Source organism: Magnolia sinica, chromosome 7, assembly GCF_029962835.1.
Source record: "Magnolia sinica isolate HGM2019 chromosome 7, MsV1, whole genome shotgun sequence".
NCBI lineage: Eukaryota > Viridiplantae > Streptophyta > Magnoliopsida > Magnoliales > Magnoliaceae > Magnolia > Magnolia sinica.
The window spans coordinates 4,713,625-4,736,169 of record NC_080579.1 but is presented as its reverse complement, the minus strand read 5'-3'; the positions used below and the strand labels follow the sequence as shown (position 1 = coordinate 4,736,169).

At 37.5% G+C, this 22,545-nt stretch overlaps 1 protein-coding gene across 2 annotated transcripts in view; it reads right to left on the bottom strand.

Annotated features, from left to right (window-relative positions):
* The window catches only part of LOC131250906 (2-alkenal reductase (NADP(+)-dependent)-like), a 107,385-nt gene extending 85,160 nt beyond the window's left edge, over positions 1 to 22,225 (bottom strand). Inside the window, exons 1-6 of one of the 2 annotated variants that reach the window (XM_058251304.1) lie at positions 21,978 to 22,223; positions 15,049 to 15,226; positions 13,685 to 13,851; positions 13,230 to 13,312; positions 12,357 to 12,752; positions 11,985 to 12,284 (exon numbers count right to left, since the gene is read on the bottom strand). In XM_058251304.1, coding sequence (XP_058107287.1) covers positions 12,374 to 12,752; positions 13,230 to 13,312; positions 13,685 to 13,851; positions 15,049 to 15,226; positions 21,978 to 22,205 — 1,035 coding nt within the window. In that variant the 5' untranslated portion in view covers positions 22,206 to 22,223 and the 3' untranslated portion in view covers positions 11,985 to 12,284; positions 12,357 to 12,373. Of the gene's footprint in view, positions 1 to 11,984; positions 12,285 to 12,356; positions 12,753 to 13,229; positions 13,313 to 13,684; positions 13,852 to 15,048; positions 15,227 to 21,977 lie in introns of those variants that run through there. The other variant, XM_058251303.1, reaches the window with a different exon arrangement.
* Positions 22,226 to 22,545: the final 320 nt, after the last annotated feature.

Here is a 22,545-nt window from a genome sequence, read left to right as displayed (position 1 = left end):
CAAGATTGCCAACACCCTAACTAAAGTTGTAACTTGTAAGATTCTCTTGGTGGAAGATTTTGACGGCTTTTGCATAAGAAATATTAGCTTTCTACATTTTAATCTAGTATTATGGGACAACATTTGATATATCGGCAGACTCTTTCTTAACAAAACTGCCCCCATTAGTCATTTTTAAAATCTGCATGCAAACTGTGTTCCTTATGTTGGTCAGTGGCATTTTTGTTCCAGTAAATGCATGCCTAAACCTAAACCTAAGACCCAAATGTAAACTCAATCTTGAACCTGAACCCGATTTCCTAAACTTAAACCTTAACGTATTCTCAAATCCCTAAACCTAAACCTACACCTAATCCTAATCTCAACTCCCTAACCTAAAACCTAAACTCAATTCCCTAAACCTTAACCTATAACCTAACCTAAACCTAAACATATAACTTAAACCTATAACTTTAACCTAAACATAAAACCTAAACCTAAACCTAAACCTATAACCTACACCTATAACCTAAACCTAAACTTATAACTTAAACTTATAACCTTAACCTAAACATAAAACCTAAACCTAAACCTATTCTTATAACCTAAACCTATTCTCAAATCCCAAAACCTAAAACCTAAACCTTAACCCGAACCCGAACCTGATTTCCTAAACCTAAACCTACACCTATTCTCAATTCCCTAAACCTCAACCTATAACCTAACCTAAACCTAAACCTATAACCTACACTTATAACCTAAACCTATAATCTTAACATAAACTTAAAACCTAACCTAAACCTTAACCTATAATCTATAACCTAAACCTAAACCTAAACCTTAACCTATAACCTAAACTTATAACCTTTACCCAAACTTGTAACCTTAACCTAAACCTATTCTCAAATCCCAACCAAAAACGATTTGAGACGACATTCAGTGATACTTTGTTAAATATAAAATTTATGACCTTTGGTAACTTAGTTAATTAAAAAGAACTACGTAGTGGCTTGATTCCAATTTGACTTTTTGGATACGTAGGCAGCCGTTCGTAATATACTAGAATATCGGTACAGCCACAAATCTTTTTTCTCCTTTAAATTATAATAGACTGTATCAGTTACATTTTTCTCTGTCATACAGGTTGTGGCTATCAAAGATATAATATCACCTCCTTATAGGGAAACATTTAATGATGTGTATAGGTAAATTCATTTTTTCTTATTCCTTATATTATTTTCCAGTTCTATTTGTGTTGGTTTCAGAGTACAGGTAGCAATAGAAAGTGTTGGTCGATTGTCGCTTATGGACAAAAGGATGAGTAACCAACAATATGAATATGGGAGGCCTTCCCCAGGTATCCAAATGCTTTTAGATATAATTATGTTGTTTTTAAATGTATTAGATCGAAATTGATGAAGCATACCCAGATGTGCGTCGGAGCTATCCGGATGTTGAGCGGGGGTCCCTGGAAGGTGGGAACCACTGTTATGACCATGATGAAGCTGTCCATTTCCTATGGACAGTATTGGAGTGGCCTGACCATTTGGACAGGCCATGTTTATGTATTAACTCGAAATTGATGGAGCAGACCCGGATGTGCGTCGGAGCTATCCGGATGTTAAGCGGTGGTCCCTGGAAGGTGGGAACCGCTGTTATGACCATGATGAAGCTGTCCATTTCCTATGGATAGCATTGGAGGGGCTGACCATTTGGACATGCCGTGTTTATGTATTTGATCGAAATTAATGGAGCAGACCTGGATGTGCGTCGGAGCTATTCGGAAGACCGGGGTTCCTTGGAAAGAGGGAACCGCTATTATGACCATGATGAAGCTGTCCATTTTTTATGGACAGCATTGGAAGGGCCTGGCCATTTGCGCTGGATGGCCGTGTTTATATCTGTATTTGCAGGGACCATACCCTTAAAACCTATGACCTAAAACCTTAACCTATAACCTAAACCTCAACCTTAACCTAAACCTAAACCTTAACCTAAATCCTAAAACCTAAACATAAACCTAAAACCTAAATGTATTCTCAAATCCCTAAACCTAAACCTACACTTAATCCTAATCTTAACTCCCTAACCTAAACCTATACCTAAACTTGAAAACCCAAACATAAACCCGAACCCGAACCTAAACCTTAACCTTAACCTATTCTCAATTCCCTAAACCTATATCTTATAACCTAAACCTAAACCTAAACCTAAACCTTAACCTATACCTATAACCTTAACCTAAACCTAAACCTTAACCTTAACCTAAACCTATAACCTTAACCTAAAACCTAAACTTATAACCTAAACCTAAATCAAAACATATAACTAAAACCAAAACCAAAACCAAAACCTATATCCTAAACCCGAACGCATTCTCAAATCCTATAACCCATAACCTAAACCTAAACCTATAACCTATAACCTATAACCTAAACCAAAACCAAAACCTATAGCCTAAACCCGAACTCATTCTCAAATCCAAAAACCTATAACATAAACCGTTAACTTATAACCTATAACCTAAACCAAACCTAAACCTAAAACTAAAACCTAAAACCAAAACTTATAATCTATAACCTAAATCAAAATATATAATCAAAACCAAATCCCAAAACCCAAACCTAAACCTAAACCTAAACCTAAAACCTAAACCTAAACCTATTACCTAAACTCAAATCCCTAAACCTAAACCTAAAACTAATCTTATAACCTAAACTCAAATTCCTAAATATTAACTTATAACCTAACCTAAACCTATACTTATAACTTAAAACTATTCTCAAATCCTAAAACCTATAACCTAAACCTAACCTTTCCCTAAACCTATAACCTAAACTCAATTCCTTAAACCTAAACCTAGACCTAAGCCTAAACCTATAGCCTAAACTCATATCCCTAAACCTTAACCTATAACCTAACCTAAACCTATACTTATAACCTAAAACTATTCTCAAATCCCAAAACCTATAACCTAAACCTAAGCTTTCCCTAAACCTATAATCTAAACTCAATTCCCTAAAGCTAAACCTACACCTAATCCTAATCTCAACTCCCTAACCTAAACCTAAACATAAACTTGAAAACTCAAACTTAAACCTAATCCTGAACCTGAACCCGATTTCCTAAACCTAAACCATAACCCATTCTCAAATTCAAAAACCTATAACCTAAACCTAAACCTAAACCAAAACCTATAACCTAAAACCGAACCCATTCTCAAATCCCAAAACCTATAACCTAAACCCGAACCCATTCTCAAATCTCAAAGCCTATAACCTAAACATAAACCTTAACCTAAACTTATAACCTATAACCAAAACCTATAACCTAAACTCGAACCCATTCTCAAATCCCAAAACCTATAACCTAAACCTATAACCTATAACCTATAACATAAATTAAAACTTAAACCTAAACCTAAAACCTAAACTTATAACCTAAAACCTAAACTTATAACATATAACCTAAATCAAAACCTATTACCTTTCCCTAAACCTTAACCTAAACCTATAACCTATAACCTAAATCAAAACCAAAACCAAACCTAAACCTAAACTTAAACCTATAACCTATAACCTAATGTATTCTCAAATCCCTAAACCTAAACCTACACCTAATCCTAATCTCAACTCCATAACCTAAACTTAAATTTAAACTTGAAAACCCAAACCTAAACCCGATCTTGAACCCGAACCCGATTTCCTAAACCTAAACCTTAACCTATAACCTAACCTAAACCTATACTTATAACCTAAACCTATTCTCAAATCCCAAAACCTATAACTATAACCTAAACCTTAACCAAAAATCTATAACCTAACCTAAACCTAAACATATAACCTTAACCTTAACCTAAACCTAAACCTAAACCTATAACCTTAACCTTAACATATAACTTTAACTAAAACATATAACCTAAATCTATTCTCAAATCCCGAACCCGATTTCCTAAACTTAAACCTTAACCTATTCTCAATTCGCTAAACCTATAGCTTATAACCTAAACCGAAACTTAAACCTATACCTATAACCTATAACCTAAACATAAACCTAAAACCTAAATGTATTCTCAAATCCCTAAACCTAAACCTACACCTAATCCTAATCTCAACTCCCTAACTTAAACCTAAACCTAAACTTGAAAACCCAAACCTAAACCTGATCCTGAACCCGAACCCGATTTCCTAAACCTAAACCTCAACCTATTCTCAATTCCCTAAACCTTAACCTATAACCTAACCTAAACCTAAATCTATAACCTAAACCTAAACCTATAACCTAAGTGTATTCTCAAATCCCTAAACCTAAACCTACACCTAATCCTAATCTCAACTCCCTAACCTAAACCTAAACCTAAACCTGAAAACCCAAACCTAAACCCGATCCTGAACCCGAACCCAATTTCTTAAACCTAAACCCGATCTTGAACCCGAACCTGATTTCTTAAACCTAAACCTTAACCTATTCTCAATTCCCTAAACCTATAGCTTATAATCTAAACCGAAGCCTAAACCTAAACCTAAACCTAAACCTATAACCTATAACTTAAACCTAAACCTAAAACCTAAATGTATTCTCAAATCCCTAAACCTAAACCTACACCTCATCCTAATCTCAACTCCCTAACCTAAACCTAAACCTAAACTTGAAACCCCAAACCTAAACCTAATCCTGAACCCGAACCCGATTTCCTAAACCTAAACCTCAACCTATTCTCAATTCCCTAAACCTTAACCTATAACCTAACCTAAACCTAAATCTATAACCTAAACCTAAACCTAAACCTATAACCTAAATGTATTCTCAAATCCTTAAACCTAAACCTGCACCTAATCCTAATCTCAACTCCTTAACCTAAACCTAAACCCGATCCCGATTTCCTAAACCTAAACATTAACCTATTCTCAATTCTCTAAACCCATATCTTATAACCTAAACCTAAACCTAAACCTATAACCTATAACCTTAACCTAAACCTAAACTTAGACCTATAACCTATAACCTAAACCTAAACCAAAAACCTAAATGCATTCTCAAATCCCTAAACTTAAACCTACACCTAATCCTAATCTCAACTCCCTAACCTAAACCTAAACCTAAACTTGAAAACCCAAACCTAAACCCGATCTCGAACCTGAACCCGATTTTCTAAACCTAAACCTTAACCTATAACCTAACATAAACCTAAACCTATTACCTGCACTTATAACCTAAACCTATAACCTAAACATAAGCCTAAAACCTAAACCTAAACCTAAAATCGAAATGTATTTTCAAATCCTTGAACCTAAACCTACACCTAATCCTAATCTCAGCTCCCTAACCTAAACTTAAACCTAAACTTGATAACCCAAACCTAAACCTGATCCCGAACTCGGACCCGATTTTCTAAACCTAAACCTTAACCTTAACCTATTCTCAATTCCCTAAAGCTATAACCTATATACTATAACCTATAACTAAAACCTAAACCTTAACTTAAACCTATAACCTAAGCCTAAACCTTAACCTAAACCTAAACCAAAACCTATAACCTAAACCTTAACCTATAACCTATAACCTAAACTTATAACCTAAAACCTAATCCTAAACCTAAACCTAAACCTAAAACCTAAAACCTAAACCTAAACCTATTTTAATGATCAATTTTATTTTTAAAACGTGCCCACTTTTTTGGAAGAAGTTTATGCAATTCTTCATGATTCCGAATTATAATGTTTTGTTGGTTTAATATTTATTTTTTCAGGTGAAAGACACAAAAAAATTGCTGCTGATTTTTTTCATTTTTTATTTATGATGTTAAACTTATTTGTATTTATGTGTGGATGAATGTAATGTGGATAAGATTGCTTGTGTTTGGATGGATGTAGTTTATGTTTGGATGAATGTAGTTTATGTTGGATTTACGTAGTTTGGGTTGTTTAGATGGATGTGAATGTGAATATGATGAAATATATTATATAACAGGTGTATATTAGGAAGAATACGATGAAATATATTGTAACAGGTGTATATTGACCCTCATAAAATGACAGTCCTTTTTAAGGACGGTCTATGGCCGTCCTTTGAAGGCCCATAAGAGATGGTCTATGACAGTCCTTTTTAAGGACGGTCCATGACCGTCCTTTTAAATGATGGTCTATGGCTGTCCTTTGAAGGTTTATCAGAGACGGTCTACGATAGTCCTTTTTAAGGACGGTCTATGGCCGACCTTTGAAGGCTTATCAGAGACGGTCTATGACAGTCTTTTTTAAGGACGGTCCATGACCGTCCTTTTAAAGGACAGTCGATGGCCTTCCTTTAAAGGCTTATAAGAGACGATCCGAGACCATCCTTTTTAAGGACGGTTCACGACCATCCTTTTTTAGGACAGTCCATGACCGTCTTTTTTTCGTCAATAAAAATGATGGTTTTCGACCGTCCTTTAAGTAATACGACACGTCAAAATTTGATGGCCCTTGCAACGGTCCATGACTGTCCTTTTTTGTCATTTGGGACAGTTTTGGACCGTCCCTTTTTTGCAATTTTGGCGTAGTGATCGCTTCCTCCATGGACCATTTTGACACTAAAATCAGGCCCATCTGCGTGTGGAGGATTGAGTCTTCTTAGAAATTCCTCAAGACGGTCTTTGATTTCATTGTCATGAGAAATTTACAGTGGGTAATCCTGACAATGTCTATCGCCTCATCACCGAATGATGATTTATTGATCTTTTCCATCAAATCCGTAATGGATGTTTGTGGTCCCTCAGTTGTACCCACGAGACCAAGCTGAAGATCCCTCAATCTGGTTTTCACTGCTTCTGGGTCTGCCACAGTCTGAATCTCATCGTCCTGAGCTCTGGGAAATAAGGTTGGAGGCTGTTTTTTCCACATAGCTACCACATATGAAAGGGGCGGACCTAGATCCAGGTTGATTTTGTCCTGATCCAGGTTGATTTTGCCCTGATTCTCCGGCCGTTTCTGAGGAGGCGGGGTGTATCTGGATTTCGCCCATCTCACGGAGACCACTCAATTGTCGATGCACCTTTCGTTGAGAATGTCCATTGCCGCCTTAACATCTTGCTCGTACCTGAATCTGACGAATGCATATCCTCTGGGTTTTTGCAAACCAGGAAGGGTTGGGATGTAAACATCCAACACCCTCCTGTACTTCTGGAAAATCTCGTGAATGTCTTTTGCACCGCAATCGAAAGGGATGTTTCTCACAAATAAACTGTAGCCGAGGTCTTTTGGGAACAGAGGGATTTGCCTCCTGTTGGCGATAGAGGGGCTCCTTGGAGAAGCCGGTGAGAGGGTTTCCCTGTCCGTAGTCACCTCCACCACCGAACGCTTCTGTTTTGTTACGCCCCTGTCCAGGGATCTACCTCTCCCCGACCTTTCCTCTCTCCGTGTGTCTAGCAACTGCAATCTTCGGATCTCTCGCTGGCTCTCTCGCCATTTACCTCTCACTCCCTGACTAATGAACCTGATCGTAAGGTAGAGCTAGATTGTATAAGCCCATAAGAAAGCCTACTGCACAGGATGAACACAGTGCTATAAACCATTCAACTCTTGATGATCCAATATGTTTATTAAGTACAACCTAGTTTAGATATTAGTTAATGGTCATATCAAGTTAACTCCTTCTGAAAGATGATATGAAACTAAAGTTGAGACTAATCAATATCGGAGTGGATTAGGTTGGTGAACTGGCCACACATTAAAGATAATTTATACACCTTGAAGCTATACACATAGAGTGGTTCTGCATGTAGATCATTCTCCTTAGCGATAGATTGAATTATCGGATGCAAGATCGAGTTTATAGGGTTCTATGAATTTATCTGGTATGTGGGGAATCAAATGCAACTGATCAAAAGCAGCAAAAACCCAAACAGATCAAGGACAAAAGAGCAACCTGTGTTAATGAATCCCTAGATGGTGAGGATTTAGGAGATCTAATCCTTTTAGGTGGTAAGGTGAGATATTAGGATGCTAGGAAAAGATACGTGATGAAAGCATTAATAGATATTTTTCCAATGGGTTGGGAGGACAGTGGTGTCGAGGTGGTGCGCATCGTTAACGCATGTTGCTGATTATTTTTTTTACGATAGTTGAGATGGCCATGAATACTTCAGATCAAAGAGTCATGCCCAAGAATAGAGGTTTGACGCCGAAGAGGGGTTTGGTTCTCTCGGCCAAACGAAAAAGGCATGGAGAGAGAAAATTGCGGATACATTTTCCTTTCAATTGGTAACGTGCGATAACACGTCACTAGCGTCATTTTTTTTTAATGATGGGTCAGAATGGTAGGACCTAGCTAGCTACCTCCTCAATGTTTGAATGGGGCTTAGGCCGACATTCCTGATGGTTTGGAAGGGATAGAAGGGTGCTATCAACGTGGAGAAAGAGATGGGAGAGAGAATCCGGAGGTAGGTTTGTTATAAGGTGACGCACGCAATCACGTCACTCTTGGCCTTTTTATATATATATAAAAAATTCACGATGGCCTTACGATAGTTTTGCAGCAAATCTATTCCGTTCATCAGTTTTTCTTATTGATATTAGGGCACGGGCCAAAAAATGGGGCTAATCTGATGCTAAAGTGGACCACACCAATTGAAACAGCGGGAGAGGTTCCCACCATTGAATTGAAAAGCAGGTTATTACATGACTGCTTCAAATCCCTCGCCCAAAACAGCCCTAAGGGGATTTATAATTATAGAAGATCTATTGACCTAAGATGAAGAGAAAGGTTAGTTTATTTATTTTATTTAGTTGTTCAACTAAACCAATGATTTATTATTGAAGAAGATATCAATGACCATTTTATCAGACTTGTCCGTTTTTTCTTTTCTTTTATTTAGTGGACCTTGATACATATTTCAACTATTTATGGTGATCTCATGAGTTAGTCAAGACTCCCATTACGGGTGGATTGGAAGGGATTGAATGGTATTAGGGTGGATGGCATGGATTTCAAGGTAATGATGGTGTTGTCAGTGGATTGTCTTAAGATCCATGGGATTGCTATATCCAGTCTGTTTGGCATGCCCGGCCAATCCCAAGATTAAACCTTCCCATCCCTTCCAATCCCACGAACCAAACACATCTCAGGCAAATTTGAACGGATTAGGGTGGATTGGATGGGATTTAAAGGTAATGATGGTGTTGTCAGTGGATTGTCTTAAGATCCATGGGATTGCTATATCCCAGGATCAAATCACCCAGTCTATTTGGCACGCCCGGCCAATCCCGAGATTTAACTTCCAATCCCTTCCAATACCATCCAATAGGGGTGCACACGGTACGGTTCAGTTCGGTCCGGTTCTGAGGTGAAACAGGAACCGAACCGTTCCTTACGATTCCAGGATTTTCGGAACCGGAACCGGACCGTTAGCAACTTAGAATCAAACTGAAACCGGACTATGAAAACTGGTTCGGTTCCGGATCAGTTCCACGGTTCTAGGCTTTTTATAATCCGGCCCAGTTGCATGTTCTATTTTATAATTTAGCCCATGTCCATTCGGGTTGTGATCCACTTGATGAATGGTTTAGATAATGTATATGGTGTGAAAAAAATACATTTATGAAAACAAGCAAAGGGTGCATTGTAAACTATAAATTATGAGTCAAATATACAACTAAAATATGTTATAAACTCACGATTCCAGGTTCGGTTCCACAGATCGGATCTACGGTTCGGATTCATGGTTCGAATCTACAGTTTGGTTCGGTTCTACATACTCCCAAACCAGAATCGAATTGAACTAAACGGTTCTTTAATTTTTGGAACCGGAACCGAAACCGGTGCACTCTAAAACCGGACCAAACCGGACCGTTTGGTCGGTTCCGATCCAATTCCACGGTTCTACCGGTTCGATGTGCACCCCTAGCATCCAATCCCTTCCAATCCACCCGTCCAAACGGGCCTAGCGTTCAGGTGCTTCTCAATGGGAAGCGGATTGTGTGGTGAGTAACTTGGTAGGCTAGGCGTACTGAGTAAACTCTGTGGGGTCCACTGTGATTTAGATATTTTATCAACTCCTTCCATCCATTTTACCAGATAACTTTAGTGCTTGAACCCAAAAATGAAGCATATCCAAAGCTCAAATGGGCCACACCATGGGAACAGTGTGAATTGAATTTCTACCGTTGAAAATTTGTTGAGGGCCGCTGAAGTTTTGGATAAATCTTATATTTGTGTTTTCTCTTCATCCATGTTTTTGTGATCTTATGAACAGGTTGGATGACAAATAAACATCACTGTTGGGTCTAGCATGGTTTCAATGGTGGAAATCATTATCCCCACTGTTTCCTGTGGTATGATTCTCTTGATCTTTGGATATGCTTCAATTTTGGATTCAACCCCTTAAATTAGATGGAAAAAAGGATAGACGGCATGGATAGACCACATACATTCAAGGTGGGCCCAACTGAGTTTACTCAGTACGTTAAGAGCACACAGGGTAACTCAGTACGCAATCCGATTTCGATACATAACCCCCGAAACTTTGGTCTGCCCGCAAAAGGTTTGAATGATGACATTCCCATCTGTGGCTCACTTGATTTTTGGATCTGCTCCACTTTTGGATCTGGCACCAACTGATCAAGGATGGAGTGGACACTTCATAGACATAATGGTGAGCTTTTCGTAATTGTATGGGATGATTCTGATCATCCAAACATGTTGATAGCCCAAAATTCTTCTTTTTTTTTTTTTACACACACTCACGCCATAGTGGGATTTTACCACCTATGGATACTCGAACCCTTGACCGGGTGTTGAAACTCCTAAGAGTCTACCACCCGGGCAACAATAAGGATCCATAGCCCAAAATTCATGTATTTGCATTGAATTTGGATTTGATCAAGACCGAAACAGCGCGTGCTACAAACACCCAACTGATTCCCCAGTATAAATGGGCCACCTAAAGTTTTCACATGGTCCTGATGTCTTACACAAGTGGTATATGCCGGAAAAATTATCAACATGACACCACAAGTTGTGGTACATTGCCCGTGGGTGATTAGTTCTCAATGAGAAAGGGTCCGGATCACTCCCACGGTGAGACTTGTACAAACGTAAATACCATCTGTTACCTTGCAATAACAGCAGCCTCTCATCTTGAAGGCGTACTTGTGGGTGTAATGAGAAGGCTGGGGTGTAATGAGAAGGCTGAGCTGCATGACCTAAATGCAAATGTGATGTTGGACATAGGCCCGTGGGCTCACTTGTGGGCACTCACTAGTGGGTGGGTTCCATGAAGCTTGAAATGTGGAATCATCACAAATAGAAAAGAAGTAATCCAACCGAGTTCTAGCTTTAAAAACAAAACCAAACAAAAAAAAATCATTTTTCCCTTATCTATCTAGTTTGTCCCTTAAACGATCCAAGTCGTAAATCATAATCCGATGGCATCTATATCGTATAATCAGAGAAGTGATTAGACTCATCTGCTTCAGTAGTGGTTAGGTGAACCGTTGAACTTGCACTATTCATTCTCAGTTTTGTGGATGTCTCATATCATGTAGACCATCAGATCCTGAAGGCCCACTATTCCTCAGAGAGTTTCATGTGAGTCATGGATCGATGCAATAACCAAACTCTGAAGTAAGTTGTCTTGAAGCTGGAGATGTTGATGCATCTAAGGCAACAATACAGGCTTACAATGGGAGAGGTTCGGGAGTGAACCCCACATGTGATAGAACCTCAGTCCAAGCCAAGATTGAATTTGATGCCCGATCAATGGTCCAATTAAACTTTGCGGCCCACAAAGATGGTTCTAAACATGAGCCAATTGGACTGTGGCGCCACAATTCCAATCGGAAATTTTTATTTTTTTATTTTATGTAGTTTTTTTTATCCTTTTGGTTTATAGCAGAAAGCATTGTCTATGGCGTATACCTAGCTCGATGTTCAGCCGGTCCAGGTTTACTTGAAGACTCAACCCAACTCGACATTTAAGAATTCAAAATAAAAAAATAAATAATAAATAAAATAAAATAAAAAAATCAAGATAAGAGTAGATATTAGGTAATACCTATGATATTTCCCACCATATTTTTGTATTCCATTGGTGTGACACATAGCGACACACTGATACATAGAACATTGTTTGAAATAGGAAAACTTAAAAGTACTATGCATGTGTAAAATCCAATTATAGACTATTCTATGACTATAGTAATAGCGACACCCATATCCATAGCTCAACTGGCAGACTGAGTGGAGATACCTCGTTTCAACACTTGAGGTCTTGGTATCGATCCCTAGTGGGGGTAGCTAACATGGAGTGTGTGTACTGACATGGGTGTGTACTAACAAGCTAAACAAAAAAGAAGAAGAAGAAGACGAAGAAGAAGAAGTTCATTTTCATGTCTTTTTTCTACTTCAACGTGCCTCAGAATCACTCATGGGAAACTGCAACTACCTGTTTCCCGACATTGCGTCCTGTGAAGAGTCCTACTAAGGCTGCCGGAGCACTCTCAAGACCTTCGACTATGTCTTCCACATAAATAATCTTCCCTTCCTTGATATATTGTCGAACCACCTCAAGAAATTGAGGATACAAAGAGTAGTAATTGAACGCCTCGAACCCTTCCATCTGGATGCGCTTTGTGACGACGTAGTGCAAGTTGTGCACACCTTCAGGTTTCTCAAGGTTATACTGAGAGATCATACCACAAACTGCAATGCGACCATGGAGCCTCATATTCGCTAGTACTGCATCAAGCATCAAACCGCCCACGTTTTCAAAGTAGATGTCGATGCCCTCGGGAAAATACCTAATAATGGATTCCAAACATTTTTACAAAACAGAAAACAAAATACATTTGAGTCTTCAAGCATGACTAGGATGCCATTTTTCATTAATTTGAAAATAGAAATTGTCACCCAGACAATGTAGAGCTTTGCTAAGCCTACATTCACATGTAGAGAGGCCTTTGTGTGGGGCAATTAGGCTAGGTGATCTATCTGAATAATCAGGTTGTCCAATCAACCAGTGGACATCACACAAGTAGAATGTTGATTTTGGCAAGTTTTTCTAAAGCATCTTCAACATGTGTCGCCTGCTTGTCACGCAGGCCAACCTGATTACTGGTCCAGTTCATTTACATTGCGCAAGTTGTGTGTCCAAGGCATGGTTGGTGTGTGTTTAATCATGTGTAGGGCTTGTGGATCAACGAACAATGATGTTTTGAAGGAAACCAAATCAATGGTTTTCGAGATTCTTATATGCTAACACTAACGCGGATACTCACCTTTTTAAAGCTGCGTTCAAGTCAGGTTCTTCCTTATAGTTGAAAGCATCGTCGAACCCAAACTTAATTTTCAATAGGTCAACCTGAGCCCACACAATGATATTAGAAAATGTTTTCTAGGTACTACTGAGAACAGAAACTCTCTGCTATCTAGAATTTTGCATTTTAGGACTGCATGCATGCCAATATATTAGATCTAGATTACTAAGAAGTACTACTCCATCCTGACCATTGGTATATATTATGATGTGCCACAATGCGGATGAACCATGATCCGAGAACCTCCTCAATAGAACAACCCAATCATTCAAATTCTTAATATTTGAGAAGAGGAATACAGCAACAGTCCACATGCAACTGAAAAAAGACTAGGATTGGTGCTGGGATCTTTCAATCTGGGAAATAACTTTCACTTACCAAGGTGAAAATGACACTCTTCATTGCTAGCGACTAACCTTTTCACTAGAACCAGCACTTCCAACAACGTAGCAGCCCATCAACTTTGCGAATTGTCCGACTAGTTGACCCACGGCACCAGAAGCTGCTGACAAAAAGACGTATTCACCTTTCTTAGGAGCGCAGATCTCATAAAATCCAACATAAGCTGTAAGACCAGGCATACCTGAAGATCAAGCAGTGTAGTTAGATGAGGTGTTAGACATTTCCATAAATGGAAATGAGAATGCTAATCCATTATCTGAAATGAATGTGGTTATCACACAAATGGGCAAAAGTGGATTGATTGAACTCCATCTGATGGTTAAACCAAGACACTTCATAATTTTATTTGCGGGGCCTTTGGAATTAGTGACTTACACAAATGGTTCAGGTAGCTAAAAGCAGCATATCAATTGGACTATAGCTCAGTGGCCCATTTTACCAATTAGTCATAGGAAGGGGCGTAAACTTTTTATTAAAAAAATAAAATAAAATGGAAACACGTGGCCTTTCAATCGAGCGCATATATGTCCTTTCACTTCTTTAATGGCACTAGCCCATGCCTTGCGTGTCACCTGTATAGACATGTAGTGTTCAGGACGCCTATGCCATTTAGGCCCACCATGATGAGTATGGTATCCACTATATACATTTATTGTACTGTTTCATGTTAGGATGTGAGCTTAAAACATACCAAAAACCTAATCTTGAGTGGGCAACACCACTACAAAGTGGAGATGAGCCTCCCAACATCCTCTCTCTCTCACCCCCCCCCCCCTGCCCAACATCTACATGTCCATTACACGTCTTACCCCCTGGTAGTAGAATAACAGGAGCAATAAACTCCACTAAACCCCTTTTATGAAATTAATTAGTGGTAAAATCCTTCAGTTTTACTGCATATATCAACAACAACACACACACACACACACACAGAAATAAAAAAATAAAAAAATAAATCCCGCATATATCAACATTCATACTTCATTATGTTCATCTAACATGTCCATCGTGGCAGGGCCATAGCCCAAACTTGCTCTAACTGGACACATCTTAAATAAAATGATGGTACATAAATGGACGGCTAGAAAAACAAAGCAATGGCACCACTTCCGACGGATGAAATGCCCTTTAATCAAATAGCTAGTATAGCCCAAGTGGGATTGATTTTCGTGCTAACGGCCAATCGACAATAGAGCCTAGATAAACAACCAGAATTTGCAAAATGACATGTGAGTGGACCCTGTTAACAAATGTGGAGGTAAGCTGTACACACCTCTGCTCTTCTATCTATATTCTCTTCTATCTTGTGTCGAATTTTTTGAAAGAAATTGTGCTCTTGCTTTTTATTTTTGTAAGAAAACTAAGAAAAACTACTTACCAAGAATGCTTGTATAGTAAGAAAGAGGTACATCAGTGTATTTAATTTTAAACAGGGTCTCAGGCTCTGATATGAGAGTGAACTCTTCCCATCCAGTCATCCCCCAAACCAAGTCATCTTCTTTGAAGTCCGGATGTCGTGAGTTTAAAACTTTAGCCACTCCAAAGCCGGTAACGGGCTGCACAATAATGAAAAATTAACAAATGCAAGTTCATGAATTGGAAACAGGAAGAAAAAAAGTTTTCAAACTCAAAATCTAATTGGGTTTGATTTGAGTTCAAGTTAGCATGAAATAGCATAGTAGTCAATGAGTTCTTTTAACTTAAAGAAAATAGAAGAAGAAAACAAGAAGAGAAGAGAAAAAAAATTGGCAAAGGTGATTGTTCGAGATGGAGTTCCCTTGGCCTTTATGGTAAGGGTAACTGATTGTGCTAGGATATTTTAGAGGGGTTCCCTTTACCTTTATAGAAATGATGATTGACTGCGATGAGATATTCGGGAGAAGATTTCTTGAAAGATTATACTCATAATGACTTATATTGCATACATAATTCATAAATCATGATATCATACTTGTCACGCCACGAAATTTGAGTACAGAGTGTGCACCCTCAGATCTGAGTTTTAAGTCGTAACTCGTACACAAAATGTACTAAATCAATTCCTTAATCAGTTTAATCAGAGGTGATAATTACAATTAGTCTAAGTTTCACCCCAACTCCAATCATACATACATAATACTTAGCACCAATCAACCAGGCATATATAAATCTTGACGACTCTTAAAACAATATAAATCTTAAAAATCATTCATCATACTATAAATATGTTTATTCCAGGCTGACATTGTTTCAATGAGATAAGTTTAAACAATTTCTTAAAATTTCAAAATCAATACCAATATTCATTATACGCTAATCAAACTATTCTAGCAAATAAATCACATAATCAGAAATGATCTAATGCTGTCACTTTATCTTCAAATAAGTATGGTCACGTTTCACATGGATCATGTGCAGATGCGGTAGATCTTTCCGGTTCTTGCACCACATCATCTACTAATGGTCATCTGTACGGTTTTTCCATCAATAAAAAGGTAAGCTGGACAGGCTTAGTGAAATAACCCAGCATGGTTCATAACCATAGTAATTAAAATAATATAAAAAATGTATGTACAATAATATAGATACAAATGGTGTATGAATGCATCAGATGGGATGATCGTTCATTTGCTTCGGTTAGAAGTCGTCAACCCGCATCCACCTGTTGGGTAGGCTTCCACCTTTCGATAGGTATGGGCATAGCGCACATCTGGTAATGCTCTACCATGATCGATATTTCTTCTAGAGAGGGCCCCTAGGATCGACCATGCATTATGTAAATCTAATGAATGATGGATAGTGTATGAATGTATCGTTTTCATAACTGTTATAGAAATTTGTTTCGATAAGATCATTCATATGCGAATTTAATGTACAATTATCATAGTCATGTAATTTGGTATAAATTAACAAGTGATTTACCATAGCATACAATATTGCAACAAAACACTCAAATCAATATATTAATCAATCAAACAATCACAAATAATTTATTTTAATTTCAATAAATTATGAGACACGTTGAGTTACTCACCCAAGTCTGATAGTGTAAAATCCACATGGTAATTGGGTTAGTTTGAATTCAAAGCTCCTATCAGTTATATCAACAACATTATTATTCATGTAGTTATATTATAAAGTGGGACCCACCTTTGTTACATCCTAGGTGGCCAAACCCCAAATTATCAGAGAATTAAAATTATATGTTTATTAAATTTAATTATCAAATTTTAGATTTTCTTTTTAAGATCTTGAAATTGAATGTCAAATTATTAATTGGGGTGGCCCACCAGATGATTGGATCATTCAGATTCTTGAAGTCTTGGCATATCTTGCCTCTACACATTGGATGAATGGTATGGATTTAACCACATATACACCAATAGTCCATCTCGACTTTCTACGCTAAATAATATCAATCAGTTGCGCAGAAATCTAAACTTTCCTTATTAAACATTTATAGATTTGACTAGTGTGGCCCATCAAATAGTCAGATCAATATAAAATTCAATGCACTGTTATCTTTTGATGCTTAGGATCAAATGACTCATTCAGATCTATCTTAACACAATCAGATTTCATCAATTTAATTTATTCCTAAAATATTACTAACCAGATTTGAAATCATAAAAGCATCACTTTATTAAAATTTTCTCTACACACCTATACAAAGATAGTGTGGATGAACCACACCATCTATTGTATATATTGGGAAAAAATTAATAACATAATAAAAAATTAAAAAGATGTAAGGGTTAGAACTTACATGACCAAGCCTTCTTAGAATCCCCTCTCCCTTTTTCTGATAAAAAAATTACTATTACTACAAGAATCGATCCCTAAACCTCTCTCTCAAATAAGAATGTCTCTACCAACTCAAATATTGACTTATTTTTATTTTTTATTTAAAAATAAAATATTTAAATATTTATTTTATTTTTTTAATGCACGAAAATTTAGGGTTGTTACAATACTTATCTTAAAAATCTTAAAACATGACATGAAATCTTGTTATATGTTTTACTTATGTCTATCATGTCTATTTCGAATTCATGACATTCTTGTATTTTTCTTTAAACTATACAAAGTTATATTTTACTTACCTCCATTGAGTATATATCAAACTTGTGGTGGATATAATTTCATTAGGCTTCTAGATCACTAAATCAACAATACTTGCAAGTTTACATGATAAGAGAGAAGCTAGAGACGAAGGATTCCTAGATGACCACTTTTATGAGAATTAGATTTTTTTTTATGTTTTATTTAAAAGGCTTGTCACGAATTAAAGTAAAATCAGTGATGAGATGGATTTAATAATGACTATAGATTTGGATTTTGAAATTTATGAAGTATAATTTAAAGTTACATTTATTCTATTACAATCTGAATGATTAGTTTTATGGTTTAGTTTGGAAGAATGACTATTTGTGTGTGTGTGTGTGTGTGTGTGTGTGTGTATTCTATTACAATATGAATGATTACACACACAGAGTCATGCTCACTTGTGCACCTTTCTACATGAGCCACTTTTGTACCCATGTTATGGGCACAAAATCTGAACCGTTCACGTGATTGTGAACGCCTTCCCCCACGCACGCACAAGCGTGGCGGTGGTGCCCTCACTTCTTTGGTTTTGGTGTTGATTTGTTACTGTAGCCAAAGTATGTTATTGACTCAGGTGAAAAAATGCATTTGATTCAGAGTCGTCACTAGCCAAATAAACTTAAAATCTACGGCTAGCTAGAAACTATGGAACCACTTTGAAGTCAGGGAATCTCACGATTTCCTAACTCAAATGACTCCTACAATTGGTATGCAATCGTAGATTCTGAATAAGGGCCTCGGTGACGGAAAAGGAATGGATTAACCGCCATTTTTCGGCCCAGGATTTAAGATCTTAGGTAGGCAAAAAAAGTAAAAAATGAAAGAGGGAGAATAATGTAGAATGAGATAAGGAAATGTAGATATAGGTAATGCAATTGGAATGCGTGGAGTGGAATGCAAATTAAATAAATGTGGATAAACTTTTAGTTTTAATGACTTCTTTGATGGCTGTTCTTATCTCCTATGTCAGGCAGCATGTCAGCATGTTGGAAATATTTAAGACACCGTGGGCAGCACTTACAGGTGAACTCCAACCTGCAGACCCATTCTGTAATTTTTTATCTCTCTTTCTACTCTCCGTTTTCTTCTCACTTTCACCATATGTTTCTTTCTCCTTCTGTTTCTCTATATATCTATATATTTATACGTGTATGTATTTTACGTGTCCCGAAGGGGTCTATTTATAAACCTTATAGCTACAATGGGAGTTGTAATTGTTTACAACTCGTATGGTCCTTAGCTAGGGTTTTTTTATATTAAATTAATATTTCTTTCATCTCTTAAGATATCATGCAGGTAATAACTTTATTTATTTATTTATTTTATATGCATGTAATTATTACTTATATATAATATATTTATATATACAGTAATGATTACATTTTATACACACACACACACACACACACACACACACACACACACACACACACACACACACACACACATAGAGTTATATATTGGATTTTATCCTTTTATGTAAATTATTTAAATATTTGTATCTTGTTCGTTGTTCATCCGTTTTCGGTAATCTTAGTATCGTTGGAAAGATAATTTGATAAGCTTTCTAATAAGACTAGAATCACTTTGATCGGATCTCGTTTGACCTTTCGAAAGTACGTCCGTCCAATATATGAAATTGGCTGTCTGCAATTTGACCGATGGTTTGTTTTTTATGATATTAGGATCATTGGAAACATCGCCTGGTAATCTTTTCAATGCAACTGAAATCACTTCAATCGGATCTCATTTGACTGATTTAAAGTGCAGCCAAGGTTTTTTTATTTTTATTCGCTCGGCAACGCATGGTTTTGACAAACGAGATGGATCTTCCTCATTATAATCCGGATTAGAAGAAACTTATATTTGTTAGAAATATTATTTAACCACTTTTCTAATGAATCATAAATCATCTTGATCGGTCAAAATTTGTCTTCAATAATACCATGGCCACTTTGTATACAATGATGATTGTACTTTCCTCGATTTTGAAGATATGACCTCTTCAATATTATTTGGGCAGACTAAGTAGTACAGAAAGCGATCCATGTTTAAAGAGGGTTCGTTTTAGCTTTTTTCGCACATCAGTTGTAACATACAGAGAATTTTCGAGGTTTCAAAGTCCGGATGCACGGCCATCACCAAACCGCTACTAGAATTGGTACTAACCGATCGGGTCCGTTATTTGTCTCCGGCACATGTGTAGTATGCTCCCAGTTTGATCCGTTTGGATTTTCAATGATTTCTAAGTTAGTAAGAGACAATTTATTGAAGTCGAGCTGAAGCTCTAAGAGTGGCTTGTCCTCGTTTTAAGTAGGGTGTCTATAGTGATGCAGGCTAAAAGTTGGGCCTTGGGGGTTTCATGGGGTGTTGCATCATATGGACGGTTTAGATTTTGTGCTATATGTATGTATATGTATACATATACATATATAGATGAATGCTCACCAGTGCACTAGTTCTCACTAAAACTCGTAAGAACTTTTTCAGAACTCATTACAAATCACGTGGACCTAAAATCTGAACCATCCATGTGATGCAGCACCCCATGAAACCCCTATGGCTCAACTTTCACCCTAATTCAAAACTTTGGTAGGCCATGGAAAAGGAGAGAGACAAATCAAGGAAGGAAGCAGTTTCCTTTTTCTATGGCCCACCAAAGTTTTGGGGCCTGTTTGATTTTTCATGATATAGGTAAATCCAGGTAGATAAGTAATTATTACTTTTTCGACTTGTTTGAAAATGTGTGAGTAATTCTGCCTCGAAAATCGATACAAAAGTGCTGACTTACATCTATGGACCCCACCGTAATGTATATGATATATCCGCACCGTCCATCTATTTTATTAGAACATTTTGGGGCATGAGCTGAAAAATGAGGCAGATCCAACACTCAAATGGCCCACACGAAAGGAAACAGTGGCCTTAATTCATCCACCGTTGAAAGTTGTTTCTTTCACTGGGCCCATGTTGAGGTTTTTTCATCATCAAACCCGTTCATAGGGTCACACAGGCATGGATAAGGTGAAAACACAAATATCAACTTGATTCTAAACTTTTAAGGGGCCCAAAAGGTTTTTAATGGTAGGCATTCAATTCACGTTGTTTCCTGTGGTGTGGTCCACTTGAGCTTTGGATCTGCCTCATTTTTGTGGTCATGCCCTAAATTCAACTGGCATAACAAATGAGCGATGTGGATAAGTCACATACATCATGATGGGCCCCACATTGATTTTATAAATTTCTCAATTTAAGTGTTAAAAAGGCAAACACATCAGCATTGAGAAAAATGTGGTAATTACCTAGGTAAATAATTATTACCCATTTACATAGTAATTACAGTTAAACCGGAAAATCAAATAGGCCCTTGGATTTTTGTGAAAGTCAAGGCCTGGGGTTTGTGGGGTGCTCCATCACATGAACGATTTAGATTTTGGGCCCTTGCCCCGTGTGATAGGTTCTAAAGAAGTTTTCACCGAAACTGGTGAGCAGGTGAGCATTCCTGTACATATATATTTCGGAAATGGAACTATGAGGTCCCACCATATTGTGTACTGAATATCTACCCCATTAGTCAGATGCACCATTCCATGGTGGGCCAAAAGCTTAAAAATCAAATCAATCCATGACTTGGGTAGGCCACACCACACACAACAGTTGAGAGGGGTTACCCTCCCATTAAAACATTCATAATCATTTTTCGGACACCCCAAGATGTGATTTACAAAATCCAACCCATTCATTGTGTGTCCCACTTGGATGAGAGGTCAAACCAAGTTTCATCCGCATCCAAAACTCAGGTAAGCCCCCACCAAGTGCTTTTATATGTTGTAGTCATGTCTTCACATAGTTTCAAATGGTAGGCCCACCCTAGTTTCATATACTGCTGATTTTTAGGATATACCATAACCTAAAGGGGACCCATCAAATATTGCACGGTGTTGATGTTCGACACACATTATAGTGGGCCCCACACAGCTCGACCTTGCAGTACCATTTCCCTGTGTAGACGAATCTATGAGATAATTAATTCATACCTTACAGCTCGGGATCATGTACACTTTAAATGTATTTTAAATTTCGAGGCATGACATGAATGCCGCAGTTTCATGAGCATACCCACCGAACTTTTATGAGAGGAAGCTAAGGTTATTCCGTCTTCGAACCAAACATAAAGAAAACCAAAACTAATAATAGTAAAACAATAATAAAAGAAATTACCGATCCTGGCATGAAAGAAGTAAATTCATCATCATCTTCGTTCTTGGCCATCCGGATACGCATGTATGGATCGCAAGAAAGGTAGAGATTCTTGACGAGGACAGCCTTCGATCCTTCCGGTACCTTCAACCGAATCGTGCCAGTGCTCAATACCATATCGGATTCTTTCGGAAATCCCGTTACGAAATCTCGGAAAAGAACCTGCTTGTTCGCAACCTCTTTTCTCATTTTTTATTTTTTTCTTCTTCTTCTTTACAAGAAAATTCGAAGGTCGTGAAGTGAATTATAGTTTAATACAGAAGCAAAATGCAAAAGAGTCAAAACCCTTGTATTTTCTTTCACATTCTCTCGCTGAAATTCATTCTATATATTTGGAATGGAAATCCTCGGCTGTGGTCCGTACTGGCGCAAGTAATGAACTTGCATTATCACGTGTAAAACTACATACCGATTTCCTGTGATACCTACCATGCACGAGGATTTCCTTCTTGGAAACGGATTGGCTGGTCGGTCACATGTGAGCCTCACCATGATGTATGTGTTTCATCCATTCCGTTCATCCATTTTT